The sequence below is a fragment of the Sarcophilus harrisii genome, chromosome 3, assembly GCF_902635505.1.
Source record: "Sarcophilus harrisii chromosome 3, mSarHar1.11, whole genome shotgun sequence".
In the NCBI taxonomy this organism is placed as follows: Eukaryota; Metazoa; Chordata; class Mammalia; order Dasyuromorphia; family Dasyuridae; genus Sarcophilus; species Sarcophilus harrisii.
The window spans coordinates 303,186,940-303,209,752 of NC_045428.1; the positions used below are offsets into that span (position 1 = coordinate 303,186,940).

The following is a 22,813-nucleotide window of genomic DNA, read 5'->3' on the forward strand; positions in this document are numbered from 1 at the left end:
GGTTAAAAAGGCAAATTTTTGCTGATTGACAAAAAAAAATGTAAATTTTTTTAAGTAGATACTTTGTTAGAAGAGAACAGTATGTTCTACTGAATCAAATATTCTTTTATAATCAACAAACAATAAAAACACTGTGATCTTGTATTTACTACATCTTTCAAAAAATTGCATCATAGTAAAAATGTGATGTGCAATGGAATGTTGCAGTGGAAGATTTCTGTTAAAGAATGATGATGTGAAAGGTTATAGTTAAGCCAAACTTCCCCAAGAAAATCCCCAAGATTTTTAAAGGGTGACATGAAGAAATAATCAACAAAAGCAAAGGGAAGCACCAACAAGCTTCTCCCTCCAGTCTCGAAAGGGGAAAAATGATTCTACCACAAAAAAATCTAACAGTGGATGGAAAAAAAGATTAAAAAATAAATAAGGAATTTTGAAGAAAAAACTAGAAAGAGAAACAAGGAAAAAAACTCTGAATAGAAAGTGTAAAACCTTATATAAGTAGTATACTAGCTTTAAAAAATAGAACAAAAAATACTCAATGATTTAAAGAGACAAGAAACTTTAGAACAAAGTCAAAAGACTGTAAAATTGCAAAAATGTATATGTGTTAAACTGATGCTGAGTGAAATGAGCAGGAACAGGAGATCATTATATACTTCAACAACAATATTATATGATGATCAATTCTGATGGAAGTGGCTACCTTCAACAATGAGATGAACCAAATCAGTTCCATTTGTTCAACAATAAAGAGAGCCAGCTAAACCCAGCGAAAGAACTATGAGAAATGAATATGAACCACAACATAGCATTTCCACTCCCTCTGTCTTTGTCCACTTGCATTTTTGATTTCCTTCTCAGGTTATTTTTACCTTAAGTCTAAGTCCGATTTTTCTTGTGCAGCAAAATAACTGTATGGATATGTATACATATATTGCATTTAACGTATACTTTAACATATATGGGTCTGCCTACCATCTAGGAGAGGGGTGGGGGGAAGGAGGGGAAAAGTTAGAACAGAAGATTTTGCAAGGGTCAATACTGAAAAATTACCCACGCATATATCTTGTAAATAAAAAGCATTTATAATAAAAAAAAAAAAAGAAAGAAAACTGCCTATACCTACTATAAACCTGCCTTCTGAAATAACTCCAAAATAAAAACGCCAGGGAATGTAATAAGAATAATAAAAGGTTCCAAGTCAAAGAAAAAATATTGCAAGCCACCAGAAAGAAAGATTTCATATTTAAAGGAACCATAGTCAGATATACACAAATCATTTTACAAATATGAAAAGAAAAAAGTAATTTTGGAAATATAATAGCAAAAAAAAAAAAAAGTCAAAATATCATTTGTAAAAATCTTATTTCGAACTATGCCCAAAGGGCTTATCAAATTGTGCATATCCTTTGATCCAGCAGTGTTTCTGCTAGGCCTGTATCCCAAAGAAATCATAAAAAAGGGAAAAGGACCCACGTGCAAAAATGTTTGTAGCAATCTTTTTTGTAGTGGCAAGAAACTGGAAACTAAGTGGATGCTCATCAGTTGGAGAATGACTGAATGAGTTATGATATCTCAATGTTATTGAATATTATTGTTCTGTAAGAAATGACCAGCAGGATGAATACAGAAAGGCTTGGAGAGACTTAGATGAACTGATGCTAAGTGAAATGAGCAGAACCAGGAGATCATTATATACAGCAACATTATATATGATGATCAATTCTGATGGACATGGCTCTTTTCAACAGTGAGATGATTCATAACAATTATAACAGACTTGTAATGGAAAGTGCTATATGTATCCAGAGAGAGAACTGTGGGAATTGAATGTGGATCACAACATAGTATTTTCACCTTTTTGATTGTTGTTGTTTGCTTGTTTTTTTTCCTCATTTTTTTCCCCTTTTTGATCTGAATTTTCTTGTATAGCACAATAAACGCGGAAATATGTTTTAGAAGAATTGCACATTTAACCTATATACAATTACTTGCTGTCGAGAAGAGCGGAGGAAGGGAGAAAAATTTGCAATACAAAATTTTTTAAGGGTGAAAGTTGAAAACTATCTTTGCATGTATTTTGAAAAATGAAAAGCTATTATTATTTTAAAAAAACTATCTGCTCCCTTTTAAAATTTTCATTAAGGATATAAGCTTATACATCAGAAGATATCTATTTTTTCTAGCTTCCTTTTTAAAAAATAACAAAGCCTAAGATTTTTCTATAGTATTAATACCTTCCTTTTTCTTCAGAAAACTTCTGATTTTATTTTGCATGACTTCATATTTGTAATGAATTTTGTTATTTCCTGCTTTCTCAATGGATAAAGAATACTGGGAAGAGGGAGAGAATTTGAAACTGAAAATTAAATTTAATAAAATGGAAAAAAATTTTTTTTTTTTTCTGAAGGCAATAGGATCTTTATCTAGTCACACAGTTTGTGTCAAGTGTCTGAGGCTGCATTTGAACTCAGGTGTTCCTATGTCCAGGACCAGTGTTATATACACTGTGATACTTATCTGCCCCAAGAAAAATTAAAAATAAGAAAATTTCCTCAATGTCCTCAGTGTGTCAGTCCAACATGGATCTTCTTAATGTCTAATTAGTATAATCCTGCTGCTTTTCTTGTTCTTATTTCTTTAGCAATATTTCTATCTTTTATAGTATAATGCCTGGGACAGAGTAAACATTTAATAAATTCTTACTGACTTTTATATGCAACCATCTGGGACTGTGAAGAGTAACAACATGGTGGTTTGATTCACAGTGAAAAAAACTTCTTGCAAAAATATTTATGATAGTTTCCATTGTTTTTCTGTTGCATTTTCATTCTTCTATTTTCCATCTTTAAATGTCTTCAGAATAATTTTGTTGGATCTCCTTCAAACTTTCTTTAAAGTAATTTTAACTGTTTCCTGTTCCATGAGATGAAACTATTCATAATCATCTATCTTTCTCTGTAACAGCTTTACAAATGAGTTTATATTTTAAAGTAATATTGTTCTTAGCTGTATCTCTCAGTATCTGATAAGTAAATCAAATGTGATTTACTTTTGGTTTTGATTCTGCCTGAGGCACTTTTTAGGTTTGTGAAATGAAAGTAGGGTTTAAAAAAAAATCAACAAGATTTTTTTTTTTTTAAAGGAAAGGAAGAGTGACAGAGATGAGTGATTTCTTGAATTCCAGTAAATCTTTCTCCAATATTAAGAGTCTTCTTTTCAAAACATAAAACACCTAATTTTCAGTGGTTTTAAAACTGTATATTTTATAATTCAGTTAGGTATTTTCTTATTCCTTTAAGAGAAGTCTTTACCTGAGGTCCAAAGACCAACATGGATTCTATTTCAAAAGATTTATGAATTTGGACAGAGAAAGTTTAAATCATGATTTTCACTATTAGTTTCCTTTGTAATCCTTTGAAGTTTACTTTACACTTTTAAAAACATCATTGTGAAGAGCTCACATATTATTATGCATATTATCCATAATAATTATCAACTAGTTGATAAATGGTAATCTCATAACTAAATTGTCTATGTTCTTAGCATTATTGAATTCTACTTACCTACTGTGTCAACACCTTTCCTTCCTGCCCTACCAACCATCTGCTTGTAAGTGAGGATATCAAGGCATTTTCCATTAAAGACAGGAGTCCGAATAATCACACGGCGGGCCGGCAAATTCACTCCAGAAGAAAGTGTAGATGTTGCTACCAAAATACGAATAAGTCCTTGACGAAATGCTCCTTCAATTATATCCCTCTCCTCAAAAGTGAGACCTGAAAAGGTGGGTTTCCATAAATATTTAGTAAAGAATTTAAAAGATAGCTATAAGCATCAAAACTAAAGTCTGTGATAACTAAAATTTTAGAAAGACTATTAAGGAATGGATAATGGTCAAGAGTTCATTAGCTCCCAAATTTTTTTGTTTTGACAATCTGTTTTCATTTGATCTTGTAAATTTTTCTTCCTTCCTCAGGTGCTAAATGATATGCAAAATATAAAGTTTAAAGGAAAATGAATTAAATTTTATTTCATTTTGAATTTTTAAAACACATTGTGATAGATACATTCTGAAATGAAATGGAACAAAGAATGGTCATCAAGTTTCAAAGAATTAAAAGAACAGAAATGCAACTCCTTTAAAAGTTACCTCCTTGGTCTAAACAGCTCCAAATTCCAAGTTCATGTCAAGTCATATTTTATAAGTATCTGGGCATTGAGGAAATTACACATACATACATGCATACATATTTATATAAAATAATCAGAAAATCAAGAAATACTGACATTTTTAAAATGAGGTTGTCTTAAGAAATCACACTCAATTCTAATGATTTCTGATTCTGTTTGCAGACTTACCTGCATGATGAAATGCCACGCCCCATGGCACAGTTTGTTGCAGTACAGAATCCAATCCAGAAGGCAAGCGTTTTAATTGATCCACTACTTCCAAGAGTCCTTTTTGGTCCAATGTAACTGGGTGAAGTTCAGGTGGCTTTACAAATCCTTTTATAAAATAAATCAAAATAAACTTTCATTAGCCATTATAAAGCAAACCATTATTTTCCCTTCCATCCACTATTCTTATATGTGTATGAGATAATCCTATGATCAAGCCATTTCCTTCTTCATTAAATGACTATGATCATATATTTTCATAACTATCTTTACCCAGTAAAAATTTTTCATGATCTTCTGGTAAAAAGCTGAGTCAGAGGGGTATATGTGTATCTGATATATATGTCTATGTGTGTAAGTTCCTTATAAAAGTATATTACCTGAAGCTATTTTAAAAAACACCTAATAAAATGAGATGATATATGTAAAGTGTTTTGCAAACCTTAGCACACTATATATAAATAATAATCATTAATTAATGTTAATTAATGTGACAGAAATTGTATAGTCACTTTTCCAGTTTATGTATTTGTAGTTTACAAATTTTTTACACTGATTTATTGTTAAAATACAACAATCAATCCCCTGAACAACAATCCCTTCATCATGTACTTTCTCTTTTGAAAAGCAGATAAGCAAAATTATTTAACTATACTGATTACAACAGAAAACACATGTAACATTCTATCTGCATAGTTAACCATTTCTTAACAGAAATGCACCAGGTTCTAACATCAAACACTGGAATTTATCAGTCTGACTAGGTTTGATTCAAATTGTTTTTTTTTTTAGGGTTATTTTCACTTACATTATTGTCATCATTGTGTAATTGTGAACTCTAGTTTTACCTTTCTTTTCTGTCAATTCACACACATTTTCCCACATTTTTCTAAATTTCTCACATTTTCCCATCTTTATATAATGCAATAATTTCTATTACTTGAATATATTAAAACAAGTTCAGTCATTTCCAAGTAGGTGAGTACATGATTCAACTCTAGTCTTTTTGTTATTACAAATAGTGCTATGTTATGGGCCAGAACTTGAAACAAGGTACTAAGTGGAATTGAGAAGACAAATGGTTAAATCTTGTTTAGCATTGATTTAATCCTACAACAAACAATGGTTTCCTAATGATATAATGATTGGTTTATACTCAGTGTGGAGCATATAAGCAGACTGAGAGATACATAAAGGAGAAGCCAGCAGAGGCAGAGAAAACAAAGGTCTGGCGGCAGGAGCTCAAGCTCTCAGAACCAAGGGGAGAAATTCAATTCGATTTTTGATCTTCTTGGTGGCTGGCCTGGCCTCCTGCTCTTCCCCCACTAAGACCAAGGCCAGACTAAATGGCTCTCCAGAAAGCTGCCCAGCACTGGACAAAGAGTCAATAAAGGATTTGGACTTTAACATCTGGCTGCACTTGTGGTGATTACTGAACTGAAATGAAGGCTGTTCCCAGAGAGCCCAGGGAAGCCCAACCAAGAAGAACATTACAGTGCTACTAATAATATTTTGGAACATATGCTACCTTTCTTACTGACACTAACCTCTTTTGCACATAAACCCAGTATAATGGTATTTTTCAATAAAACAGTTTCAGACTGTTTTCCAGAACAGCTGGACATATTCAAAGCTCTATAAATTGTATATCAGTGCTCTTACCTCAACTTTACCACTTTCAACTTTGTCAATTGAATGTGCATGCAGCATTATGTAAAAGTTATTTTAATTTGTATTTCTCTATTTGAAACATTTTTTCATGTAGTAATTGAGTTTTATTTTGAAAATTGCACACTTATATTCTAATAAATTGTATCAATTTTATACAGATTTTGTATAATGGACTTTAATCTGACACTTGGGGCAAATATATTTCTCCAATTTGACAGATTTTTCTTAGTCTAGCTACATTAATTCTATATTTTGCTTTTTTATTAACAAAATTGATTATTTTTCATAATGTCCCCTCTCTCTTGTATGCTTCTAATGCACCTTCTCCCAGTCCTCCTTAATTTTACAGCCTTCCCTGTGAGACTATACCCAATTTATCTTCTATCTAGTTTATTTGTACATAATTTCTTACATATCATTATATCCATTAGATTGTAAGCTCCCTGAGAATCAGGAGTTGAGTTTTGTTGTTCTTTATATCACCATGCTTAGCCAGCACATACTAGGTACTTTACAAATTGTAGTTAGCTAACTGATTAATAACAAGGAGAAACAGCATGCATAATGAATACAGAGCCCACCTCGGGGTCACGAAGATGTGGGTTCAAAGGCATCCTCTGATACTGGTTATATGAACTTAGAAAAATCACTTAACATCTAGGCGTCTCTTGGCACTCACACTAGAAGTGGCAAAGCACTGCCATTCTGCATGGAAAGACAATTTCTTTACTTAAAAGCTCCTTACAAGTTCAAATGATAACCTTTGGAACATTTTCTCTCACACTCAAAAGAACGCTGCCTGGTCTGAACTGTGTGTGGAATCAGTATCTTTTTATAACCAGAGGCTACAACAGAGAAAAGATTGCATTGTCCTAGTGTCTGTAACTCACCTTGTGTTTGATGCTGCAAGTCATAAAACTCATGGGCTATGATATTTGCCAGTTTCTCACACCAACTCTTTGATGGACAGAAAATCAGGACTGAATAGCCATCACAGATGATCTCATAGCATAAGCTAACTATATGGTCCTCATCTCCCTAAAAAGGAAAGAATACCTTTTAGTTCCTCTTCCAATATGAAGTACTTCTTAAAAACCCATCTTATCCAAGAAATTTCAAGTCATTGTTTTTCAAGCATATTGTTTCATAAGCAAGGTTTTCAGTTTCTAATGCAATTATAATAAATAAGCTGTTACCTGTTAAATAACTCCAAAACTTCTTGAACTGTTGGATAGTGGTCTAGTGTCTAGTGGAATCGTGGACTCAATAGTCTAGTGTCAGCCCCAAATGAGGAGAAACTGATGATTCTGTCCTCCTGGGGCCATCATTTGAGGGGTGGCAGTTAGCCAGAGAACTGAAAATGTCCAATTACAAGACTAAACACTGTCTCTAACAAATATAACTAAATATATATTACCAAATATAACTCACATAATAAATAGAATGGCCCCAACTTGTTCTCCACTACCCAAAAGGAGTTATGTACTTAAAACTCTTAGTGATAATGGGATAAGCCTTCCTATGTCATATGTATAAGCACACTTATCAAAGGTATGGAGATAGCTCAGTGGGTACCAATGCTGGACATAGTGTCAAAAAGACCTGAATTCAAATGCCACTAAGACATTGCGTGACCCTAGGCAAGTCACTTAATGATGATTCAGCCTTAGTTACCTCAACTTTAAAATGGAGATAATAATAGGACTGAGAAAAATGATTGTGAATAACCAATGACTAATATATGAAGGGAAGATAAGGGAGTAGAAAAAGACCACGGGTTTTTTTCTTTCTATTTCTTCATTCAGAACCTACTCCTTGATGATAGATGAGATTGTCCAAAATCTCTGGGGCACATGCTTCTCATCCCCCAAATTAGAAGACCTTATAAAGAAAATCTAATTTAGGTGAATTTCAGTCCATGGGTGGACTGGGTGGTCCCCTTTTTATATAAATTGAAGGGGAAGGCCCTCCAGCTGTCTGTGGATAAAGAAAGTCTCTTTGTCTAGTCAAAGTCATGTCCCCACCCCTCATGAGGATAGGTCCATCTCTCATTAAAATAGTCATTCTCCCATTAATTGTTAACTAATCAAAGGTGATTCCCACTAGTTAGGAATACCCCATTCTTCCAAGGGTTGACTGCCACCCATAATTTCTCTTTGGTTTTTAGAGAGACCACCATTTTATTATCTTCTAGCTATAATTAATAAAATAGCTATTAATTACCCAGAAATTATGTCTCTCAGAATTTTCATACATCACAGCACCTACCTCACAGGTTCAATGGTTAGATCGAATAACATATTTACAGAGCTCTATAAACTTTGAAGTATTATATAAAAGGTATTATCACATATTTAAGGTTGGGTTTTTTTGTTCCTAAGTGTTTTGTTGACCTACTTCTCATTATGGCTTCAAAGTTATACTATACTTACATATATGTTAAGGAAAAAGAATTATCCTTTCATAATACCCAGATCTGAATGTCCACTTGAGAGGCTCACTCACCCAAAGCTAGGTGACCTTAGGTTGCCTAAAAAAACTGGACAATACATATTTCTATGAAGTTCTCAGAGCAGCTTAAAAAAGTGTTACTCATCAGAGGTTACAACTGCATCCCTTAAAGAATGCGTAATTACACCCTTCATTGTCAGTCCTATACCTATCCTCCTACTAAAATGTGCCTATTGTAGTATTCAAAGGCAAATGAAACTTAAGATATCACACCAGAGAGGCTTTTATGGGCCTGCTCCTCAGATGGGAATAAGGAAAAAGTGTAATCTTAAAATAAAAGGATTTATAATCATAAAAAGTTACATTCTTGGGGATATTATCTGGTATGAACATTAGCTAGCTCTGTAGGATATAGCTAAACATCAGTAAAATATTGACTTTTAGTTTTAACAGGATTCTTTTAAGCAAAAGCAAACATTTATTAAATATCCCAAGGAGACAGAGCATGAGCAACTAGGGATTCAACAAAAGCAAAGCTGAGCTTCCTGCTGTTAAAGAGTTCAGTCTAATATAGATATGAGCACAACTATAACATATACTATTTTGTAGAAGCTGTCTGATAGTGAGAGATTAATATTGATTGATTGAATGATTACATCATGAGTGCAACAGAATAACAAAATACTATTTTATGAGTTCTGAAGGGACAATTATTAGCAATATGATTTTGAATTCTCTAAATTATCTAACTTTAAAATCTCTAATATAATCTTATAGGTTGTGATGTATAAATTAATCTAAGAGGTATGGATATATCTAACGTTTAGAAAAAAGAAAATGTCTAATTAAAAAAGAAAAAGAACTTACCTTCACTTGGAGCATGGGTTGAAACTCCCTCACAAGTTTCATGGATGAGTCATATATTGAATTACCAATTTTTAATGACTCCAAAAGTGGTACTGGTCGAAAGTCAGTATGATAGAGTTCAGCATTTAACCAGGAAGCTACGAGGTCAAGATTAGGGAGCGTTGCACTCATGCCAATTATCTGAATGTCTTTAGAAAAATCACTGGTCAAATTTTCTGGGCTATGAAAAGCATATAAAACAAGTAGTAACAAAATAGAAGACAAGTTATAGCTATTCACCATAATAAAGCTCCCAAAGTTTATTCTTAGTATTAGATGATAAGTAGATCCTGCTACTATTCATCTTATACATATACACCCCCCCAAAAAAATATAACCCATCAATATACCTACTCAAAAGCCTATAATATGAACTATAAAAGAACATCATTGATTTTTTGTCAACATTTCTAAAATTACACATCTAAATGTGTAGCTCAAAGATATTAGTGAAGCTTAAAGATAAAAGATAAAATTTTCTTGAAAAAAAAAAAAGAAATCTATAATTCAATCTCAGTGTCAAGTGTTCCAATATAAATTTTCTTCAATATCAAGTGAGTATAGGAAGAAAAATAAGCAATGGTCCCATAGTCAAATGATGGCATCAAATTCTGCTCTGAAACTTTCTTCTGAGGTACCTCTGGAAAAATGACAACACTGGAGCACATGACCCCAGGGGTCTCTTTTGGCTTTAGATCCATGATCTATACATGAGGGTTTATTGAAAGAGGAATTGTTTCCCATCATGTACCAGATTCCAAATGAGAAAAGTACTGTATTCAGCCAATTCAATAATTTAAGTTTCTCTAATTCTGCTGAAAATCTAAAAAAGAAAGGATTTCATTCACTCACCGTGCTGCCGCTCTCTGAGTCACATATCGAACCTTAGTCAAAAGAAGTTCTAGCAGGTATCCACGATGAGAATCTCCCAGCATGTGCAACTCATCTACAACCACCATTCCTAAAAAGATGATATCTTCAGATATTAAGTTCTAAGAGTTTCACATTAAGTCCCATAAACCTTAGAAAGGTCAAATATTATAAATATTAGGTAGATCACTATAGCCTAGGTATAGAAAAATTCTAAAAGTGGAAATAATGGGAAAAGGTTTCACATGATAAACTATCAGCTTTATCCTCTAACCTCTATAAAAAAGATTTTGGATAAAGTTGGCCAGCTATGTTTTGGTGGAATACAATTAGTCCTAATTCTACATAAGGGCCTTGATGAGCAAACCCTGAAAAATTGACTCATATTATCTAAACTTATTTCCATCAAAAAGATAATTAAGTACCTTTAAAGGAAATATAACAGTCAAAAAATATCAACCAACTAGCAGCTAGCAGTTATACATGTTTCTCAATAGAACATGCCTTTTTGCTTTCTTATCATAAGGTTGCTTAGTTAAAAATAAAAGGAATTAGACAAAGGAAAATGGATGGCTTTATAGATGTTTTCATTAAACTATAGTTGTATAGTTTGTCACATTTGACCAAGAAATGAAAAATATTCTTGTGAATTTCCTTATAGGCCAGATGGGACAATCTCTTCCTTGGCCACACTAAAGAACGAATCTCAACAAACATTTATTTTTATGCTTCAAGTTCTACTTCTCAAGACTCTGAGAACCAATACCATTTGGGCCTATTTAATTTATCCCCATTTCAACATGTTTCCCATTTATATCTTTCATATAGACATCAATCAGCCTTAGAGGAAAGAGCAAATTGGATTTAAATGACATTACTGATTCAAATCCCAACTGCTTTCCATTTACACAAATGTGACTTTGAGTAAATACCATCTCTGGCTTTTCAGTCTCTGAAAAATCTGTAAAATTAGGAGATTAAACCTTTAATATTCCTGCCAGCTTTAAAGTGAAAGTAATTCTATAATTACAACTCCTCTAATTATACAGCAGGCATAATTATCATATGAACTGGAACCTCAAATTCCTAAAAGCCCACTTGGGAGAAGAATCTTGTTGCAGGTATGTCACAATTCTTTAGAGTGACATTACTATTAAAAATGATAATGGTTGAGAGCTAAGATTAAATTACATACACCACATTCCAGTCAAACATTTCAGACTTCTACAATGGTACAGTGGCAACAAAAATATCTTCAGATATCAGAAAAATATAAAGAAGTTTCAGATGATTCAGTAAATCTCATTATTTTGGAATCCATTAATTCAGAATTTGTGATTCTTCAAATTGGACTCCCATGAAGTCTACCTCTGCATTATTTATTTAAAAAGTGATGGCAACAAAGGGCTATGCATATTCTTTGATCCAGGAGTATCACTATTGGGTCTGTATCTCAAAGAGTCATAAAAAAGGGAAAAGGATCTATATGTGCAAAATGTTTGTTAACAGCTTTTTATAGTGGCAAAGAATTAAGTGGATGTCCATCCATTGGGGAACAGCTGAATAAATTATGGTATGAGAATGTAATGGAATATTTTTGTTCTATAAGAAATGATAAGCAAGCTGATTTCAGAAAAGCTTGGAAAGACTTTTGTAAACTGATGATGAGTGAAGTGAGTAGAACCATGAGATCATTGTACACAATAACAAGATTTTGTAATGATTAACTGTGGTAGACGTAGCTCTTCTCAGCAATACAGATCCAAGACAATTCTAACAGAATTGGGATGGAAAATGCCATCTGCATCCAGAAGGAGAACTATGGAGACTAAATGAAGATCAAAGCACACTATTTTCACCTTTGTTGTTTGCTTTTTCTTTCTCACTTTTTCCTTTTGTTCTGATTTTTCTTTCACATTATGATAAATATGAAAATATGTATAAAATGATTCTACTTATATAATCTACATCAGATTGCTTGCTATCTTGGGGAGGGGGGAGGAAAAGAAGAAAAGGAGAAAAAAGTGGAATTCAGAATCTTACAAAAATGAATGCTGAAAACTATCTTTACAATATAATTAGAAAAATAAAAAAAGTGTTGGCAAGCAAATTAATGAAATCAATTATATCATATGTTTATGCACTTCAGGTGAAGTGTTTTTTAGGAATTCTGCTACTATTATTAATTTTATTCACTTGTATTTGATATCACCTGGTTAACAGTTAAAGTATTGTACAGTAAACAGTATTTCTTTTAAAATAGTCTAAAATTTTAACAGCACTAATTCAGACTGACTTAAATCACAATTAATTTGAATGGGAGAACTTATACTCCACTTAGTAACTCAACTTAATTCAACAAATATTTGTTAAGTGCCTACTTACAAAAGACTATACTAAAGCTACAAAAATGAAAATTAACAGTCCCTATCCCCCAAAACATAAGCTTATGATCTTATGAGAGCAAGTGATTCAGGTATAATAATTATTTGTGTAGAAATTAGAAAATGACTAATCACACAGGCAAAATCACAAAAGAAGCAATCACTTCTAGCTTGAGGTTGAAAAGACTACTGAGGAAAGGCACCAGAGATGGCATATGAGTCGGGTGTTAATGGCAGAGAAGTTCAAGAGGAAATTGGATAAGAGTTTAGTTTATAAATAAATAAAAAAAGTATGTACAAAGGTACAAAGGCAAGGAAAGTTGAGCTAGAATAAAGCTGTGTCAATTTAGTAAAACTATATATGCTTTACTTCTCTGCTGTGCAGGTAATTTGTAACCTATAATTTCTTCACATTAGAGTAAAATAATTCTTTTTCAATAACTGTGTAGTGTTTTCATATACTTGCCTTTTTAATTGCTACCCTTTGCACTATGAAGAAAGTGTTTTTGAGCCAAATAGCATAAATAATCTTATGTCTCCTTGACAAAGCTCTTACTGATACCACCAATCGATCTTCCCAAGGCCAGGTCTAAAAGTTCTTAATTTACAACACCTCTCTTAAGTTTTTATGTATTTTATAATAATATTTGTAAATGTGTCACTTTCTCCATTAAATTTCATCTAGTAAGACACTTTGGATTTCCCCTGATGTCTAGCATAGCACATTGCACAAAATAGGCTCTTAAAAAATAATTGTTGAACTAAACAACAACAAAAACTACCCTTCTACTATGTCCTGATCTTATCACCCTGCTGATTTTGTCAATAGAAGAAATGAAGCAAAGTGTGAAGAACCTGAGAAATAAATACTGGGAAAAGGAACCATTCCATAGTGACTTTTCCTTTCCACCACCAAACAACGGGAACAGTTATTTTCATAGTGAGCTCACCTAACAAATCCATCTTATCTTCCTCTATTAAGCGATTGACCAGACCATTGGCTCTCTCGATTGTACAGACAGCAATATCCAAAGCAGAAAAACGGACTGCTGGGGAGCAGCTGCCCATGTAGCCTTCCACCAGCAATCCTACTTCCTGAAACAGGTTCTAAAAATAAAAAAACAAAAAATTCTTGACTTGAATTGTAATTTACAAGATAAATTAAATAGTCAAGCACTCATAAATGTAGAGATATTAAAACTTTGAAGATCACTTACCACTTATATCCACCTTATAAACCTGAGCCTATTTGGTTCAACTCAGAATTATGTGTTAAAATGTAGAAATTCTAGAACATAGTACATAATCGGCTTTAAGACAGGAAGAGATATTCTATTATACTTTTCAGGATTCATGATTTCATCAAATTTTTAAATTTAAATTATGGCACCATCATCCTTCCAGTCATTTAGTTTAGCAAACTTTGGGTAGTCTTCAATTCATTCCATTCCCTCATCCCTCATATACAATCAACAAGCCTTGCCAATTCCGCCTCTAAGACACAGAGTGCAAGTTGCTATAGCTAGAAGCAGTCATCCCCCAGTAGCCAATCTTCTGGTAAGGAACCCACTCCTAATATAGCAAAGCTAGTCCTCAGAGAACAGACTTGGCCCACACCCCATGTCTTTTCAGCTTGCTAAGTCATAACAGGGTAGAAATACTATTTATTGGCAGTCTCTGAAATACAGAATTATTTCTACTAGAAAATAAGACATCAAAGTAAGCAATGAAGAAATGTACGAAACAAACCAAAAAATTTTCAAGTACTATTTTAATGACAATGATCAAAGTAATTCTAATATGCATATCCATCTGCAAAAATAAAAAATACAGGAAAATCACCTCAGACTATAGCATTAAGGCCCCAAACAAAGTAAAATCATGCCTATAGTTTCATTACAATGCTAAAAGAAAATAATTTGATCATAGAATTTAAACTCTCATTGTCATAAACTAATTCTGATAAATTTTTATGGAGTGTCCCAAATGTTTTAGTGTAGTTTTGGCCTATTATATAAAATGAATATAAAAACAAAACCTTTCCATTGTAAGAGACTTTGAAGTTACCTTTAATCCAAGGTGTTCATAGCAAGAATGTTTTCACCATTTTTTAAACTTTGGACTTGCCACTTATTTGAGAGAATTCTGTTAAAGTTACCAGCATTTAAGCCCAGACTTGTTGATTATTTTACCTCTAAAATATCTATGAAAAAGTGTTATGGCCTATGAAGCATGATTTAAAGCTTGAAGACTACCTCAGAAGAAATGTCATGCTAAGTCTGGGATCAGAATTATTTACACACACACACACACACACACACACACACTCTTTCCCTCTTCCCCTTCCCACCCTGACTTGCCCCATCTCTGGCTAATATGTGAGCAGTGAAGTCTTGTTTGAGATGGTGGATAGTATAAATAATAATAACAACAAAGTTGTTTCTTTGTCTTAAATAGAAACTATGTCCTATTAATTAGCAATAGTAAAATTGGTTGATTTATGCATGTACCCCATCCTGCTAACCAGAGCCAAATACAATTCAGCTAAATAAGCATTTATTAAGTGTCTAATATATAATGAGCACTGAACAAGGCACTGAAGGACTAAAAGATACAAACAAAACAATTCCTGCCTTCACAAGCTTATATTATGCTGAGGGCTCTTAAATTAATATATATACAGATAAGTAAATATAAAATATAAACCAAAAAGATATAAATTCCTACAAATCGGGGACATCAAATGCTCAATGAGTTTTCCATCTTCCTTTCCAAGAATATCCTACAATTTCTATAACTCCTTAACTTACAAAAGAAAGAGGTATTTATCCATTATTTTCCTGCTGCCTACAAACATTCCCAGGCCTCCCCATCCATTAATTTTTTTTTTTACTTGACTATATCATTCCTTCAAACTATAATTACATATCTGTCTTGACTTTCAAAGCTAAATTCATAGAAAAAGTTGTCTATAACTAATGGTTCTACTTCTACTCTCCATTTTTTTCACACCTTAAAATCTGTCTTCCAACCCCACTGAACTTTTCCAAGGTTACAGAAGTCTCTTAACTGTTAAATCCAGGGACATTTCTCAATCTTTATCCTACTTGACCTCTCTGCAGTTTCTGACACTATTGTATCCCTCCACCTTTTCTGAATATTCTTTTTTTCAGTTCTCTTCCTTCCTGTCTCTCATTCTTCAATGAAATATTCGTGTCCCAGACTCAAACCTTGTTTATTCTACAAAGTTCTGTCTGGGCTTAAATTCTCTCTAAGTGATTTCATCAGCTTCCATCAGTTTAATTATATCTCTATGTAAATGATTTCCAAATAAATGACCTTGACCTCTAGTACCATATCACCAAACTCTCTCCCTAGGTAATTCATGAACATTCAAAAAGAAAGTCATTCTTTTACTGTCTAAACATGATCCTTCTCCAAGCTTCCCTATTTCAAATTACGGCACCATCATGCTTCCAGCCATTCAGTGTAGCAAACTTGGGGTAATCTTGAGTTCATTTCATTCCCTCATCCCTCACATACAATCACTGAGTCTTGCCAATCCTGCCTCAAGAACACCTCTCACATCCACTGCCTTCTCTTACCTATTCATAGGGTAAGCACCACTGTGGAGCAACCTAAATAATCTTCCTAAACCCAGGTTTAACCATGGCACTTCACTGCTCAAAATCCTTCGGTGGATTCCTATTTCCTCTGAGATAAAAAATTAATTCCTGTGACTATCATTTAATACCCTTCACAATCTAGCTCTCACCTACTTTTCCTGTTTTATTTCATATTACTTCCTTTAATATATGCTACATTCCAGTCAAAGTAGACTATGATAGTTATCTCTGAAATTCAATATTTGATCTCTCACATCTGTACCTAAGTCATTCTTATACCTGAAAAGCATTTCCATTCACCTCCTCAAAGTATCTTTAGTTTTCTTCAAGATTTAACTCTGGTACATAGGGAAAGTCTTTTCTGATCTCTAAGTTATCACTATCCATCCCTCAAATTATTATATTATATTGTATATTATAAACATGAATAATATATGTACATGATGTAGCTCTTCCCCCCCAAAAAATGTAAAGACACTTGAAGGCATAAAGTGTTACATATTTATCTGTTATCCCCAGCATTTATTACTAGTACCCAGCAAATAGTAAGCATTTTTTAAGGCTTGTTGAACTGAACTTATATCATTCTTTTCAAATTTCCTTCTTTAAAAAGTAACATTCTGAAGACATGTTATTATCACAAAAAAAAATTGATCTATTCAACTGTTTCTGGAACTCACTTTAAAAAGAGATTCAGAGCACAGTTTTTAACAGTGACTTTTCATTCATTTCAGTCAGAATATAAGTAATCTTAATGGGATGGTTATTTTAGACTTACCTGAAGGTAATATTTTTTCTCTTTAGCCACTGAAACAAAGGGCAGAATGAATAAAGCTTTCTTACGCATTTCCAAAACTCTCTTCAAAATCAGTAATTCAGCAACAAGAGTCTTTCCAGCACTTGTAGGGGCTAAAAGAATACAATTATTTTAAAAGTCATCACAAAGTAAATAGAGTTTAACACTATTTTATTATACTTCTTTTAAGCATACCTTTGATAGTTCTTTAGATTAAAGCTAGAGTCAGTAAATTTAAGACAATAATTTGAAATAATATGCTGGAATACTCTTAATGATGAAGTAAGAATCTGAAGCCACATGTACTAAGAGACTAAATAACAAGACACCAAAAGTATATTATGGGGAGGAGGCAGCTAGATGGCACAATAGATAGAGCATTAGTTCTGGAGTCAGGAGGATTGGGGAGAAAATTTAGCCTCAGCTACTTAACATTTACTAGATGTGTAACTAGGCAAGTTAGCCAAATGCTTTGGGGGAAAAAAAGCCTATTATGAGCTTGGTATCTGGTTAAAATACATTTTAAGACTTTGAAATACTTTATGTATTGTAAATTAATTTATTCATCTTCAGGCTACCACAGTGAAATAAATGAATTCTAATTCCAAAAAATGAAAGCTGTATTCAAATAGCATCCCATAATTATATAACAATTCCTTAAAAGATAATTATATCTGCTCTGAATGTGTTTGATTAAAAAAAAAAATTCCATCTACAATTACTTAGCATATTATTTTACATATCCATAATGTATTTAAAATAAATTAGATAATAGTTAACAGAAATCTGAATACCTGAATAGACTAAGTTTCTTCCTTCCAGGACCTGTCCAAGCAAGAGACATTCTGCTTGCCATTCAAACATCTGAACCACACCAAAACTTTGATATTTCTCCAAAACTGCTTTGGGAAGCCCCCAGCTTGCCAGGAGCAGTTTGTCTATTTGGTTATCAGGAACTACCACTGGCTTGAAAGGTCCTTTTAGGGAAAAAACCAAACACACAAACAGTGATGACTGGTGGAATAGAAATTTCATTTTAAGATTGTTAAAACTTAAAGGAGTCATCTACTACAAAGAGTTTGTGACTGGCCCAAGCTCATACTTCTCCTCAGTCTAACACCTGAACTACAAGGCACTAGTCTCTTGTCTAGTGCTCTTTGATTAGTTGTATTGTGGTTGAGGACAAGAAATTTCTAGGAAATTATAAAAGAAAACAGCATTATGCAATTGAAAGAGAAAGAAATTTAGAACCAATTTAGAAATTTAGAGCCTTCAAATCCTAGCCCTGAGACTTACTACCTTGATATTGAGCAAGTCAGTTTTCTCATCTTTAAATGAGAATCTTTAAAAGTGGTTAGATTAGATGACTGCTAAATTCCCTTCTAATTCTGGCATGTTACTATCACACATTTAGAGCAAAATGAAGCCTTAAAGATCAATTATTCCAGAGCTAGAGTATCTTAGCATTTATTTTTATTATTATATTTATATTCATTATTTAACTACCTTCACATATTGACTTTCAAAACTAAATTCTTGGAAAAGATTGTCTATATTCAATGGCTCTACTTCTACACCTTAAAATCTGTTTTCCAATCCCACCAACTTTTCCAAGGTTACAAAAGTCTTGTAACTGTTAAATCCATGGACCATATTTGTGATTATTAATTTTACGTTTATGTTGTGTGTGTATATATATATATATACACACATACACACACACACACACATACACACACATATATATATATATATAATTTATATATACTTATTCATCCTTCCCCATTATATAAACTCATGGAGAGCAAGGATTGTTTCTATTTTGATCTGTAATCCCAGAAGCAACCAAAGTGCCTGAAACAAAGGGCTTGAGTAAATTTTATAAAAAGAAAGGTTGAAGAACTAGAATCTTTAATCTGAATGTTTAGACTTAGGTGGTAGATATAGGTTGACACCCAGGAATGAACATATTGACCAGCAAATGGATTTGTTCTTTCTAGTCATGGAGTCAACACTGGGAACCATAGATGTTAATTATAAAGAAGCAAATTTCAGCTTAATGCCAAGAAAAGCTGATAAACAATTAGAAGCTATCCCAAAGTAACATGAGCTGCCTCTGCTACCAGCTATAGTCCTTCAAGCAGAGTCTGGATGGCCATTCAAAAATTATGTCTACAGTGGGGATTCCTTTTGAGTACAGGTTGAACTTGATGGAAGGAGCCTCAGCCCCTTCCAGCTTTTGGACCTTGAAAACATTAGGACCTGAGAAACAAAAGGCACAGCAGAGTTAACTGGCAGGCAGATAAATGACACAACAGTTCTGTCACCCGCGAGTTACTTAACTTCTCAGTTTCCTAATGTGTAAAACAGGGATGATAATAGTATCTAACTCACAAGATTGTTCTGAGAATCCACTGAGAGAATGAATGAAGGGTGCTTTGCAAACCTCAAAACATTATATAAATACCTGCTATTAATAACTGGTCACCCGGAGAGGAATTGCCAGAGCCAAGATACAAACCCAGGGCCTCTCGTCCAAATAGAGCACATTTTCCTCTGTGCCCAACTCCTGTGCTTATTTTTTTCCTGTCCATAAAAAGGGGACTGGGAATTTTTCAGTAGACTATGAATTTTTAACATTTCTACTTCTCCCAATAATGTTTTTAGATGCATCAAATAAAAATGCATCAAATCAAAAATCAAAAAAATATATATAACAATGAATATAGTGACAAGTTTAGGAAACTTTAAAGGATAAAAAGTGAATGTTGCACAATTACAAGGCATAAGCCTTGTCTTAAGAGACATGAATAGATATGCCTCCATTTTTTGCAGAGGTAAGAGGTTCAAGAATGTGGAACACCACATATATTTTCAGATTTTTTTCAGTCTATACATCAGTTTTGCTTCCTCTCCCCTTCTTTTTTTTCCTCTTTAAAAATGTTCTTGGTTATATGAAATTGCTCTGTAGGAAAGAGTTGAAAAGAGAATATAGGGGAGAAATTTGGGCGATATAAAAACAAAAGGCAAATAAAAAAAATTTAAATGTGAATTTTTCAGAATACAAGAACATGCAATAATGAAGAAACATGAGAAAACATTCCAACTCTTCCCCTTTGCAGAAGTAGAAGGTACTGGAGTGTGGAATGCTGCATATATTTTTAATTTTTCTATGTATAATCAGTTTTGCTAATGTTTTCTTTTCTTTAAAAAAAAATCTTATATAGTTCTTTTTTATGTAGAAAAGAACTGAAAATTGAGGGGATGTCCATTAGTTAGGGAATGGCTGAACAAGTTATAGTATATGGATGTGATAGAATATAGTAGTATGCTATAAGAAATGATGCAAGAGATAGTTTCAGAAAAACCTGCTAAGAGTTATATGAGCTGATGCAAAATGAAGTGAGAAGAACCAAGGAAACAATTTACAAAACAACAGCAATATTGTAAAATAATAATAATAAACTTTGAAAGACTTAGATCAATACAATCACTCACCAAAATTCCAAAGAACTCACAATTAAAAATGGTTCAGAAGAACCATTGAAAGAAGTGATAGACTCAAAGTGTGAACTGAAGGATTATTTTTTCTGCTACCCCCATCATAGCTAATACATTAAAAAATACACACAAAATAAAGTATAGCATCATATTTATAATGGTTTTGAATTTCTTGTCTTCCCAATGGCTGAGGAAGAGAATCTAGAACTGAAAATTAAATTTAAAATATTTCTTAAATTTTAATATGTATAAAGAGACAGAGAGAGAGAGAGAGGAGAGAGAGAAACATAGAGAAACAGAGAGAGAGAGAATGAGAGAGAAACACAGAGAGAGAGAGAGACAGACAGACAGACAGAGAAACACAGAGAGAGAGAGAGGAGAGAGAGAGACAGAGAGACAGAGAGAGACAGAGACAGAGAGAGACAGAGACAGAGAGACAGAGAGAATTAGTTGCTGTCTGGGGGCAGGGGAAGGGAGGGAGAAAAATTTGGAACGAAAGATTTTGCAAGGGTGAATGTTTAAAATTATCGATGTATATATTTTGAAAATAAAAACCTATTATTTTTAAAATAAATAAAAATTGAGTTATGTGGCTCTGGGCGCTGGAAGGGATACGGAAGAAATTTTTACAATATAAAAAGAAATGTATGTTTAAAAATAAAATGTATAGAATTACAAAGGAAATCAATTACATTGAATATTAACCTGATTAGGTTAACAAGGGCTTAGTAAATTCCAAGCATTGTGATAATCTTTTGAAGAGAAAAGCCACCAATGAAAGGGGTGGGGGGAAGGGGAGAGAGGGAGAGGGACAGAAAGCGGGAATGAGGGAAGTTTTTAAAAATTGGAAGGAACAAGGAGAAGAGGGAGAGAAAGGAAGGGAGGAAGACTGAGACGAGGGGGAGTGACACGGAGTCTCTTACAAAGTGAGAAAGGGGGAGGAGAAAGGGGCGGGGGAAACCAGTGACTTTCCGCGTGTAACTGACATCCCGCAGGGGCGATTCCGAGGGAAAGGAGAGGACGCGGCGGGGGGCGGGCGCACGCTTCTAGCTCCCGCCTCGGCCCGGGCCTTCCCCGACCCGCCGCCGGCGGCCGCCCGCGCCGTACCTGGCGGGCTGAGGCTGCTCCTCCGCAGGCTACTCGCCAGCTCCGGGGGCGGGCTCAGCACGGGCCCCGCGGGCTCCCGCGGACTCGCCCCCACACCTTCGCCACTCCGGTCTCTTCTCTTGCCGCCGCGTCCCAGGAAAGAATCCGAGCCGGGCGACGACGAGCGCCGCCGCTTCGCGCTCCGACCGCTGAGTCTCATCGTCCCGGCCGCTCACCCGCTCCGGGCCGGCGGCTCCCGGGTCCGGGCCCTGCAGCCGCAGCCGCCATTTTCCCGCCGCGGGTTTCAAATCCTGGCCTCCCACCCAGCCCCGGAACCATAGAGTTCAGCGTATGGAGTCACCGCAGGGACCATAGAGAAGACGCTCTTTTTTATCAGGGAGAGGCCGAGAGGAGACGCCTAGAGCGGCCTTCGAGGTTTGGTTGGTTTCCTCATGCTCTTTAGAAGGAGGTTCCCAGCTCTCGGTCTTGCTTTCCGCGAATGGAAGGCTGGCTTTGACGTGTGGAAGACCCAAGTTCAAATCCGCCCTCAGACGTCCGCTAACCCTGGGCTAGTCCTAACTGCCTGCCTCAGTTTCCTGTTCTGCCCCTGGTTTGTTGTGAAAATAAAACATTTTTAGAACCTTTTGCAAACTTTATTTTTTTTTAAGTGATACAACATACACTTTATTTTTTTTTACGTTATTTTGCTGTACAAAAAGAATCAGACTCTGAAATATTGTACAATTAGCTTGTGAAGGAAATAAAAAATGCATGTGGGCATAAATAAAGGGATTGGGAATTCAATGTAATGGTTTTTAGTCATCTCCCAGAGTTCTTTTTCTGGGAATAGCTAGTTCAGTTCATTACTGCTCCATTGGAGATGATTTGGTTGATCTCGTTGCTGAGGATGGCCTGGTCCATCAGAACTGGTCATCATATAGTATTGTTGTTGAAGTATATAATGATCTCCTGGTCCTGCTCATTTCACTCAGCATCAGTTCGTGTAAGTCTCTCCAGGCCTTTCTGAGATCATCCTGTTGGTCATTTCTTACAGAACAGTAATATTCCATAATATTCATATACCACAATTTATTCAGCCATTCTCCAACTGATGGGCA

The 22,813-nt window shown here is 34.3% G+C and overlaps 1 protein-coding gene across 1 annotated transcript in view; it reads right to left on the reverse strand.

Moving 5' to 3' along the window:
* Window positions 1-22,334, reverse strand: part of POLQ (DNA polymerase theta) — a 100,978-nt gene extending 78,644 nt beyond the window's left edge. The window contains exons 1-9 of the mRNA XM_031959723.1: window positions 21,717-22,334; window positions 17,903-18,085; window positions 17,091-17,221; window positions 13,637-13,793; window positions 10,285-10,393; window positions 9,394-9,613; window positions 6,966-7,113; window positions 4,366-4,512; window positions 3,570-3,782 (exon numbers count right to left, since the gene is read on the reverse strand). Coding sequence (XP_031815583.1) covers window positions 3,570-3,782; window positions 4,366-4,512; window positions 6,966-7,113; window positions 9,394-9,613; window positions 10,285-10,393; window positions 13,637-13,793; window positions 17,091-17,221; window positions 17,903-18,085; window positions 21,717-21,915 — 1,507 coding nt within the window. The 5' untranslated portion in view covers window positions 21,916-22,334. The remainder of the gene's footprint in view (window positions 1-3,569; window positions 3,783-4,365; window positions 4,513-6,965; window positions 7,114-9,393; window positions 9,614-10,284; window positions 10,394-13,636; window positions 13,794-17,090; window positions 17,222-17,902; window positions 18,086-21,716) is intronic.
* Between the last annotated feature and the right edge of the window lie 479 nt (window positions 22,335-22,813).